Genomic DNA, 12,410 nt, shown 5'->3' with positions numbered 1-12,410 from the left:
CCGGTATATAGTTCTAAGTACAAGATTCACTTTAAAATATTATTTTTTTTTCTACCAGCAATTTTCACTGTTATGCGCTGTGCTAGAAAGCACATGGTTTGCTGGTGTCATGGGATCATATCAATCATAACCAATCCCGTAATCACCAGACTCTACGATTCACTAATGTTTAATGTTGTGTTAAAACATATAGCTGATGTCCTTAAAGAGCTTTTTTCCCTGTTCTCCTATGATTACGCCACCTTTTTAAGGGCATTACAATGCAGAATAAGGAAAGATTTAGAAAGTCAAAAATCTATAGATTCTGAGTCTTAAAATTACATGTGGATAAATAGATTTACCCTTTGTATGAGAAGTGACTTGCCCAGAAAGTCCTTTATTAGTATTATTTGAAGTTTAATTGACAGATTTATGAGTGATTCTGCATTGTATTGAATAGTTGAATTATACCAATATCTAGAATTAAAGTTCAGAAATACCACTGTATCAAATGCCCTACCCGACTTTATTAGTCCTTGTAGTAGTTTGTGCCTTATAATGCACCTTTCCTATAAATTGCGCCCTCTAGTGACGAAGTGTGTGTGTATGTAATGACACAAAGGCTGTTCAAAGCATCACTATCGTTTTGATCTGAGGGTTTTACTATATTCTAAGTGACGAAAGACTACACATCAGAACACAGTTGTTGATTTCAACGACATTGACATCATCCATATATCTAATTATGACATCACATACGTGCTTGTCACTAGAGGGTGTAATTTATAGAAATGATGTATCCTCGGGGGTGAAGCTACATCACAAGACATTCCAGGTTGCTAAGATGCGCACCACTGTATGGGCTCTGCGCGCGCTGATCAGGAACACCGAGCGAAGAGCCGGTGAAAATTTGAGGAAACAACAGGAACTCTACTTTGAAGTAATCCTGAACAATCAAATTTATATGTGTTACACACGAAGGGGTAATCTTGTTGCACTGTTCATCCCAAAGTACCGTTTTCTGAGAGTTTCCGACCTTTGTTTTCACCATGATGGTTGACATGCGGTGAAAATGCCTGGATGTCCGCCCCCGAGAATTGGGTGCTTTAGGAAGACCATAGTTAAAGCAATCTAGTGTGTTTGGTGTGTAATATGTTATGTAACTGTACTTTCATTGTTTCTATATCTGCTTTGGTTACAGATAAAAACTATATTTTAAAGAAATGTCCTGTTCTGGTGAATGAGATAATTAATGTGTGTTCTCAGCTGGTGGTGTATGCACACGCTGGTAGAAGTATGTATAGAAATTTATGAATCAATTAGTTAGACTTCCTGTGTCGCAGTGATAAACTAGAATTAAATAACAAAAGTAGTTTAGCATGAATTCTCATATGCAAGAACCTTTGAAAAGGCTTACCGTATTTGTTCTATTAGAAGCGCATCTCCTATAGTAGCATATACATGTATAACAGTTGCTTATATAGTATACAGGATCATTGAAATTTTTGACCACTTACACACTTTTGTCATTTATGTAAGCGTATATGCTACTAATAGACCAAATACAGTACAGGTGGCTAATTTGTTGAAGCTTCAGTCTTTTTGCCTTTTTTGTTGATCAATATTAATTTTACCCATACTGCATTGTGGTTTTTTGTTAGAAATAAAAACGATGGCACGCAAAGTGATGATAAAAGTCAATTGAGAAAATTCTAGCTTGGATATCAATAAAATTGATGAAGTTATCTTCAAGATGGCTGATATAAACATTTCCTAATATGGTAGAATGAAAATACCACATAAAATAACACATTGTATGGCATTGCGATGACAGATGTATAATAATAGTTGTTATTTCGAGAGCCAGCTCATAAAAAAAAAATTAATATGTTACTGAAGAGCACAAAAGCTGACAGAAGTAAAAAACAGAGTGCCGTTTTGACCATCAACTTCCACCAATTACCTGCACTTCTTATGGAGCAAATACAGTGTGTACGGTACATAATAATTTTCACCAAAGCTAACCTGATTTCTTTCAGTTGCTCGTGAACCTCGTTTGGAGACAGTTGAGAATTGTATGAAGTTGAGTCAGATGATTGTACAGGGTTTATGGGAGATTAAATCTCCGTTGTTACAACTACCACATTTCAATGAAGATATAATAAGACACTGTGTTACTAAAAAGGTATGCTATGTATGCGATATATATTCGGTTCAAAAGTTGGCTATAGGCTAACCCAGTGTTACATCATTCTAGTCCATTTCCGGTTTAAAGCGAGGGAGTCGTCACCTGCGCATGCGTCAGATGGCCATTTTTAGAAATGTTTGACTTGTAAATTAGTGTCTTCAGAATATGGAAATTCAAGCCATGCTGATGTTGATTTGTTTTAAGTGACAAAATGATAAAGTTTGATGAGATGGTATAGCCTAGTATTTCATCTACATGTCAAAAACATGTCAAAATTCTTAAACTAAGTACTGTAAAATGACATTTCAGGCATATTCAGTGGGTTTTAAATTCACGGTTTTATCATTTAGATAATGTGTTCTCTGCTAAATTTTACATATTCACTGGGTTTTAATTTAGCGCATTTTCCAGCCAGCGAAATAAGCAAAACAAGCCATGCATGTCACAGTCCCCGTTAGTTATCAAATTTAAGATATATAGTTTTGTTTATAGTAATATAGCTGGAATATAACCATGTCAGGAATATGATTTTTTAACATTAAAATGATTGACATTTGTATCTAATCGTCAAACAAGTACTTGTCCATATTGAGAGATATTGCTCTGGAACAGCATTCAGAATCAGCCATTTTGAATACATGTATATATATAACATGATGTATAACGAATATATAAAATTTAAATATAATAAGTCAAAGCATTTAAGAGATATGGCTCTAGAAGCCCAATCATTAAAACAAAATGGCCGCCAGTCAGCCATTTTGAATCCAATCTGAAAAATAAAATGACGAGCATCAGGAACCCGTAATGTCTTATGTATGTACCAAGTTTGAACGAAATCCACCCATAAATGCTTGATATTTGATGATTTTTTAGCACAAAAATGACCACCATTTGGCCATTTTGAATAGGATAGTCAAACCAATATATCTGTTTATCTATGACATGATTTATAATGAATATTTAAAATTTGAAAACATTATCAGTCAAAACAAGTCGGAGATATGGGTCTAGAAGCCCATTCATTAAAACAAAATGGCCGCCAGACAGCAATTTTGAATCCGATCTGAAAAATAAATGATGTGCATCAGGAACCTGTAATGTCTAATACATGTACCAAGTTTGAACGAAATCCATCCATAAATGCTTGATATTTGATAATTGTTTAGCACAAAAAAAGCCACCATTTGGCCATTTTGAATAGGATCATCAAACCAATATATCAGTCGATCTATGACATGATGTATAATAAATATTTAAAATTTGAACATAATCAGTGAAAGCAAGTCAGAGATATGGCACGAGAACCACATTCATTAATACAAAATGGCCACCAATCGTTCATTTTGAATCTTATCTGAAAAACAAAATTATTTGCATCAAGGTCCCATAATGTCTAATGTATATAGCAAGTTTGAACAAAATCCATCTGTAAACAGCCGAGAAATGGTTGATTTTTAGAATTTTTTAGCACAAAAATGGCCGCCATTCGGTCATCTTGAATCAGATCGTAAAACAAAATGATGTGCATCAAGGTCCTATAATGTCTAATGTATATACTAAGTTTGAACAAAATGTATCTGTAAACAGCTGAGAAATGCTTGATTTTCAGCACAAAAATGGCCGCCATTCGGCCATCTTGAATCAGGTCGTGAAAGAAATTGACGTGCATATGTATAATATCATGTATGATGTATATGTGAAGTTTTATTGTGATTGGTCCAGGCATTTCTAAGATACAAGTCCGGACACAGACGCACGCACACACGCATGCACGGACACATGGAGGTCAAAACATAAGTCCCCGTTTTCGGACTGCGTCCGAACGGGGACTAATTAAAACCCAGTGAATAATTAACCCTTTTACAGTACTAAATGCTTACCATTCAGTCTTTCTTGATCAGATGGTAAAAACGATGTGATGCTTAAATTATTTATCAAATATAAATCAAAACAGCCATATGTACATCTGTGTTTTGTGGTGTCTTGTGCACTGTCTCATTTGGAAACAACAGGTCATATGTTATTTCTCCCAACATGATCTGTTTTATGATGCGTGAATCCTTAATCTTTTCACCACCAGGCTTTCTTGCCCAAATTTTTCTGAACTTTTTTCTTACATTCTTCAGTATTTTCAGTTATTAATCAAAAAAATTTGGCAATTTTTGTCCCAATCTTTTGAAGCAAATTGCAGACTAAACAAAACTATTTTGTGAATTGGTGGTGAAAAGGACAAATAAGTATTAAAATGCTAACTGACATCATTGCTTCGTTACATGTATCAGCGCAATATACGTAACCTTCGCATGTTAGCTGGACTAAAAGAAGTTGACAGGAGATCTCTGATAAGAATACCAGACCATGAATATCGCAATGTTTTAAATGTCTTGAAGGGTTTCCCGTGCATTGATTTGGAAGCCAAATGTGAAGGTATGTGATTGCACGGTAGTGGTGTTTTTTCAGTACACCATAGGAATAAGTTTAGACAAATAATACAAGTAGTGACGATTGTGTACTTTATATTCTCCTTATTTAGGTGTTCCATGACGTCACTGCTTTACGTAATCAGATGATTGAATTGCTATAGTCCTTGCTTATTCAAAATTTGTGTAAAATGAACAAATACGGGTATATGTTGTCACAAACACGAAAGTATTTCAGGTGATATTTCCATGCTTAATAATGTGCTGTACACATTTGATGATGGTGAATTTCAATGAAATAAGGGTATTCAAACGCAATCTTCCCCTGTCAAAGATCGACCCTTCGATGTGAGCTACGAAATAAAGAAATTCACGCTCAAAATCAAATCAAATTTTGCGGCAGACGTTCGGCGTGCGTCTTTCATGCATCTCACGAGATCTCTCAGTTGAACAGAAAATCACCTATTCCCTTGGAATCTAAAATCTCTTCGTATGATCCATTATTTAACTTTTAATATAAATTTATTTTCCTACAGTGGTCGATGATGAAGAAGGTGGCATCATTGCAGCTGGTGACATAGTGACTGTCACAGTGACTTTAAAGCGCAATACATTAGAGGTATAGCTTCATTACTTGGTGTTTCTTTAAAGTTGTGTTTCCACTTTTCACATGTGTAAAACATCACTTCCAGAACAAGCTGAAAACAAAAAAATTTGTCTTAAAGTAGATATCCTGTTCTCGCTTTCCCACTATTTTAAGTATACTGGAGGGTCACTGTAACTGACCTTCAGAAACATACAAAGTGTCTGTTGTTTACAACTCTAGCTTGATTAAAGACTTTAACTTGGATTTATATTCTGCATTTGATTTCCTTTTATTTTACATAAATTTAAAATTTGATGTGATATGTTGGTCAGGGGATGGTACCTCACAGATTTACAAGATACGAATGTACCTTTAATAATTCTTTTAGATTCTTGCATGTCAAAGGGCATGCATGTGACATTACTTTACCCATAATCCCTTGCAGGAAATCAAGATGGTGGACTACATATTACTAATGAAAATATCTAGAGAATGAAAAGTGATGTATATAAAAATATTTAAATTTTATTTCCCTACATTTGTAGAGCTCTTTCATCTGGGAACATTATATTGTTTGCCTTGACTTTTCCTCTGTCTGGAATGTCTATTTTTGTTTGAAGCAGACAATCCCAAGGTAAATTAATAGGAGGTACATCAGTTCATCTCAATATTACTTTTGATATATATGTCCAGTTCTCTTGTTTTTCTTCAGTCCTTTCTGGATCAGGAAACTCCGGACATCGTGGAAGAAGAAGAAGAACCACCTCCGGCTGAGTCGGTATGTAAATTTGTGTCTGTACTTTTAATACTTGATTAAATAATAGTAACCATGTCTTGAAATGAATACAGGTACTATGGAATTTAACCATCCATTAAAACCTGTAATGCTGTGTACAAATGTTGATGTATGCCCAATTTGGAAAATGAACATTACATTCAAACATTTGCAAACCATCTTTCAGTATTTTAATGATTCCACAAATGTGATTTTTCATTTATATGCGCTTCTGTTGAAGATGTGCTTCTAATAGAGAAACTGATTTTGCTTTCAAAAAATGTGCCATTAGTTTCAAAGCATTATATTTGTCTTTGAGAAAACATCAATGAGTGTCAAGCTTGTAAATTTTTTTCGAAAAAACACACTCGTACATTTCTTAAAACAGGTTTTTATATAAAAAAAATATGACAGAAAGCAGAAACATAAAATAATACAAAAAAAAATTGACTATCTGACTATATTGCAACTGTCATTTATACATTCGAATTCTGAACCCAAATATGAATCCGAAGCAAAATTCAGCAATAATGTTATGTATTTGTGATGTATCATTTTATTTTCCCAAGACTGACTCTCCTAAAGCTACTAAAAATAAACCTAAAGTATGGGAAAAAAGACGAAAAGGGAAAATTAAGAAGAAAAATAAGCAAGTGAATAAAAAACAAATCAAGAAGAAAGAAGAAAAGAAAGAGGAAAAGCAAGACAAAAAGAAAAAAGATGAAAAAAAGGATGATCGGGTAGGTTGATATAGTAGATCATCAAAATACCATGAACAAAATTAAGGCAAGATTTATGGCTAATTTGCATATTGATAGTGGTATTTTTGCATATGGATAATGGCTGATTTTCATATACTGTAGAATACTTTATTTTCGCTTGGAATTTATTTTCGCTATTTTCACTGAAGGGATGATTCCGTGAAAATAAAACCCAGTGAATATACTTTTTTTCCTATATTTCACTATAAACTCATGAAAAAATCAGTGAAAATAAATTCCAAGCAAAACGCCCAAAGTCTTTTCAGCGAAAATTAGTTCCAGCGAAAATAAAGTATTCCACAGTAGTTAGTAACTAATATGGATAGTCAAATTTGCATATGGACAGGAATTAGGGATGTTCTCATATTGGCAATAGCATTATACACCCCTCCATTCCATTCCAAAATAGATATTTTAACAAACTTAACACGCACAAAAAAACAAATGCTCGTTACCTAGATGAAATAGCCCTTTGACTCCCTGTCATCCAATTAAGATCCCTTACATTTTATTTGCAAATAATCTGAGAACACCCTTTACTTTGCAACGTGATGATGCTATAGTTCATATGGATAGTGATCATGTCCTGCTGTTGTGTTCCCAAGGCAAGTATGTAACATTCAAGTTGTTTACACTAAAAATTAAATATGCAAGGATTATATTTCAATAACTTTCATATTACAGGTACAAGATGTTGGTAAAAAAGACAACAGACATGATTCAGAGGATGGTAGTAATAAACACAGTGGTGCTGAAGACAGTGATAGTGATGATAATAGAGATCAAAGACATAGCGATGGTTCCAGTGATAGTGAAAATGAGCCTGCTTCTAACGACCGTGACGGCGCTGGAGAAGATGAGGACTGGGATGAATTACAAGCAAATATTACTAGGAGAGAAAAAGTTTTAGAGACCAAGTCAAAACTTACACATGAAGTACACTGCCCGTTTTTCCCAGAGGTAGATTTATCTTTTTCTGCGTTTAAAGAACAATTTGTTCTTGATTATCATCCCCACCCTATTTAGCATGTGTTGGTGAGGAATGTGCCAGAATGTACAATAGACAAAATATGTAGCTGTTAACACTGGGACTCTTCAAAATAGATACTGTAAAATGACTAATTTTCACTGGGTTTAAATTTCACTGATTTACCATTTCAGACATATTCAGTGGGTTTTAAATTCACTGTTTTATCATTTAGATAATGTGTTCTATGCTAAATTTTACATATTCACTGTGTTTTAATTTAGCGCATTTTTCCAGTCAGCGAAATAAGCTAAATTAAAACCCAGTGAATGATTACCCCCTTTACAGTAGTTTGCATTAGCTCAGCAAAATTGCATCCTCAAATCGTGATTTTGAGCAATGACAATTTAACACTTTTAACCCGTATTTAGTTTGACATTGTGCACATTTATACATAATTTTATATAAATTTTTCGTTAATTTTGTACCAAATGGACATAGTTCCTCATTGGATCTGGATCTTGATCTTGATCAAAATATTTGTAAGAAATATAAAAAAAATATTAAAATTTAGTTTTATGAATGGTGACAGGAGTAGATTTTGGTGCTTATAAGGTTTAGATTCGTTTGCAGTACAGTAGTCTACATGCACAACTAAGTATTAGAAACACCACGAGGTAGTGTGGGTTTAAAGGATGGTTACAAGATACCAACAGCCGGTTAATAGAACCTTTACTTCAGACAGGCCCTCTCACTGCAAATTGGCGAGTTTTAGAGTATTAGGGTTTAGATAGCCAACCATGAGACATGTATCTATTTTCCAAGAATAACCATCAGAATCCGTAAATATCTCAGTTGCTAGAAACTCTACCTGTTAATGTTATGGGTTCAAACCCTACCCCTTGGCCAATTCTTTACACTTGTTGAAGAAGAACTCTCGTCTTCAACTCTAGATGTTGCACCTTGCCTGTAGCTGCACTTTCCTACCCATTGTATGTCAATCTGTTAGTCTGATTTAGAAAAGCAGTTTACATGTTATGTACAGTTATCTATAGCTATTACAATGCCAGTTTAAACTCAGCTTATGTATACAAGTGTGGCTGGTTTACAATTAGCATAAATGCAATGGGTTTACAGTAATAAACTAGGCTTGCATGGTTGGCCATGAAACGTGGTATAACTACCCGGTACACTTCCTGATAACTACAATTGTCTAGACTGATTGATATTGATTACATTATTCCTCTTATGCAGGTCAAACAGGAATGGTGGTGGTTGTACTTAGCTGATAGAAAAAAACATGCTTTAGTTACAACTCCAACACAGATATGTACACTGAGAGATGAGGAAAAGGTAAGAAGATATGTCATCATTTTATGTGTACTTCATCATTAGATTATGTGTTCTACATTTCTTGTCTGAGAAACATGTTTGTGTCTACATTATCAAAGATTTCCACATACGGGAAACCAATAATTGTGTTCACTATCTACTCGGTGTTTACAAGTTTTCAATTGAAATATCACCCAGTGACATCAACTTAGAGACATCTAACACAGCGGTATTTCTACACTGGTCACTAGATTGTGGGATTTTAGTTCTGTGCTTATAATTCGGTCTACGTTTGTATTTCTGAATCCTTCAAACCAAATTTGTTGATTTTTTTGCATGTGCCATGTGAACATATGCACTAGCAATTCAATCCAAAATGGCTGACTGGCAGCCATCTTGTTTTTTGAAAATTTTGGATATGCTTTGGTTATACTACTAAGTCAATTTCAGATTAAAGACTTGCAGTCATCTTGGTTTTTGGCCATTTTACTTTATCCTAGATACAAGTAACATTACATTTCCTGCTAATTGTGTTGTTTTAAAATACATATTACCATTCATTTGATTGGGTTTTCTTTCAGTTATATAATCTTTAAAAGTATCAATTTGTATTATTTTCAGTCACAAATAAAATTCCAAGCGCCACCAAAACCTGGCACGTATCACTATCAAGTATGTCTTAAATCAGATTCCTATTTAGATCTAGACGTACAGCAGAGTATTAAGGTAAGTTGTTCTAAAACTCGCAGACATCTAACATGAGATTTACTTCTGTCTTAGACTATGTTTGAGTGCATATGCGTTTTTTTATTTAGAATTATGCCTGTTGAATACCATGTTTGTGAAATTCCGATGCAATTCTATGTTAATTTTAGCTCATAATTTCCCATTGGCTATAGAACAAAACTTTTTGGAAAAATAAAAAAAAAATTTGGAAAATTTATTTATTTTATGAAAAGTAGCAAGCTCGTTTAGGCTTTGAAAGGTTTATTAATAGAACTTCACAACTGACTTGCCATACTGTTGGTTTTTGCACAACATGCAGTTGGTAATGTATATTTGTATATATACTTATGAAAGATAATGTGTAGAGTGGATTTGTCAAAACAGTAACCTTGATAAGTTGCCATGGAAACTCAGAAACATGAAAGATTAAAAATAACCTTGATCATGGAGGTTTTTGATATTTCTGCTGTTTCCATGACTTTGCGTTTCACACAATTCTACGCTTCCTAGACAATGACATGACATTAATTATTGTATTTCAAAATTGATTGCACATCTGATTTTCATCAAAACCCAAGCATATGATTATTTGAGTTTCATAATTGGATTTGTGACATTGGTGTAGAAAGAGGTCTTGCCATAGAACTGTTGTCAATAATAACTAGACATATTTCAATATTTTATGGTTGGGGCGTAGGTTAAGGCTTTGTGTATTGCACATGTATTGTGTATTGGTGGAACACATCACAAGCTGTACACAAGCTGTTTTACACTAAAACTGATTTATATTCATGCTAGTCATGTGTTATTAACCCTTCGAGTGCCATAATTGTTTGGGCAAAATTGTGCCTGTTTTAGGTATTTTTCTATATTTATTTTTGTCAATTTTGAACAAGACATAATTTCCTACTGGCTGAAAATCTTGATCAAAATTTTAGTAAAATTATGATTAAATTACATGGGTTTAAAATGTGAATAATGACGAAAGTTTACCTTCGGGCTCAAATGGTTAATGATATGCAAATAACCTAATTAATATGCACAGACGGTATATAGAACTATTTTGTGAATGGTGACAAAAGTTAACTTTGGTGCTCAAATGGTTAATGATATGCAAATTACCTAATTAATATGCACATACAGTATATAGAACTATTTTGTGAATGGTGACAACAGTTGACTTTGGTGCTCTAATGGTTAATGATATGTAAATTACCTAATTAGTATGCACATACAGTATATAAAACTATTTTGTAAATGGTGACAAAAGTTAACTTTGGTTCTCAAATGGTTAATAATATGCAAATTACCTAATTAATATGTACAGAGGTATATAGAACTAAATTGTGAATGGTGACAAAAGATGACTGGTTCATGATATGCACATACAGTGTATAGAACTATTTTGTGAATGGTGACAAAAGTTGACTTTGGTGCTCAAAGGGTTAATGATATGCAAATTACCTAACTAATATGCACATATGGTATATAGGTCTATTTTGTGAATGGTTACAAAAGTTTACTTTGGTGCTCAAAGGTTTAAATTCAACAATTTGTTTTTCTTTCAGCTGGAAGTGCATGAAGCGAGGGCGATAGAAGACAGCCATCCACAATGGGATATATCAGATGATGATGATAATAAAGACGACAGCGACGAAGTGGATTACACCACAGATGATGAAGACAGTGACCAAGATGATTGAGTTAATAAAATTAGATATTAACGGTTTCACACCAGTAAATTTGAAACAATAACAATAAAGAACACTATTCAACAAACCAACACTCAATTTTTTTTTCATTGTGAATTTTTTGTTACGTTTCTTCTGAAACATACTTGGTCTGTATTTTATGTGAACTTGGGTATAAATTTAACACTATACTTTAAGAATAAATGTTTCTCTTTGAAACTGAAACTATTTCATGTTGAAATAAAATCTTGGTTTGAGTTTAAATGTACATGAAGAGTCCAAGGGTTCAACCATATGGGTCTTGTATGTTATAATGCTGGGAGGCATCCAGAGTTAATATCCAGATTGTATTTGTGCATAGCAAAAATCCTTGTTCACATGTGGAAATCAAAAAGAAAGAACTCCCGTGTGCCGAAGGTATTGGAGGTATGAAGTATAAATAAAAAATACATGTACTATATTAGGCGCATGTCTTCAATACACATGAAGCATAAAGAGATTTCAACCAAAGTTTTATTGAAAAACTATAAAATGGTACATGAGAATGCTCACAATTGGCTACTTGATATGCAAATTTTTCCCAGTTTATGTTACAGTATGGACGCCAAGTGCCTGGGATGAAGCATGGAGCTAAGTATAGAAGTATAGAACACATGTGGGGAGCCAAGTGCCTGGGATGAAATATACAATGCATGCGAGGAGCCAAGTGCCTGGAATGAAATATACAATGCATGTGGGTCGCCAAGTGCCTGGGATGAAATATACAATGCATGTGAGGAGCCAAGTGCCTGGAATGAAATATACAATGCATGTGAGGAGCCAAGTGCATGGGATGAAGTATAGAACACATGTGGGGAGCCAAGTGCCTGGGATGAAGTATAGAACACATGTGGGGAGCCAAGTGCCTGGGATGAAATATACAATGCATGTGAGGAGCCAAGTGCCTGGGATGAAATATACAATGCATGTGGGGAGCCAAGTG

General features: G+C 34.1%; 1 protein-coding gene across 1 annotated transcript in view; it reads left to right on the top strand.

The window, feature by feature from the left end:
- LOC100367175 (translocation protein SEC63 homolog) overlaps positions 1–11,674 on the top strand; it is a 29,529-nt gene extending 17,855 nt beyond the window's left edge. Inside the window, exons 11-20 of the mRNA XM_085505779.1 lie at positions 1,181–1,273; positions 2,019–2,164; positions 4,453–4,597; positions 5,127–5,209; positions 5,889–5,954; positions 6,521–6,691; positions 7,397–7,672; positions 8,934–9,032; positions 9,633–9,737; positions 11,306–11,674. Coding sequence (XP_085361905.1) covers positions 1,181–1,273; positions 2,019–2,164; positions 4,453–4,597; positions 5,127–5,209; positions 5,889–5,954; positions 6,521–6,691; positions 7,397–7,672; positions 8,934–9,032; positions 9,633–9,737; positions 11,306–11,440 — 1,319 coding nt within the window. The 3' untranslated portion in view covers positions 11,441–11,674. The remainder of the gene's footprint in view (positions 1–1,180; positions 1,274–2,018; positions 2,165–4,452; positions 4,598–5,126; positions 5,210–5,888; positions 5,955–6,520; positions 6,692–7,396; positions 7,673–8,933; positions 9,033–9,632; positions 9,738–11,305) is intronic.
- Positions 11,675–12,410: the final 736 nt, after the last annotated feature.

The sequence above is a fragment of the Saccoglossus kowalevskii genome, chromosome 11, assembly GCF_978046115.1.
Source record: "Saccoglossus kowalevskii chromosome 11, keSacKowa6.1, whole genome shotgun sequence".
NCBI classification, from domain to species: Eukaryota; Metazoa; Hemichordata; class Enteropneusta; family Harrimaniidae; genus Saccoglossus; species Saccoglossus kowalevskii.
Note: the sequence above shows the minus strand (reverse complement) of the source record. Positions and strands in the feature narration are given on the sequence as shown.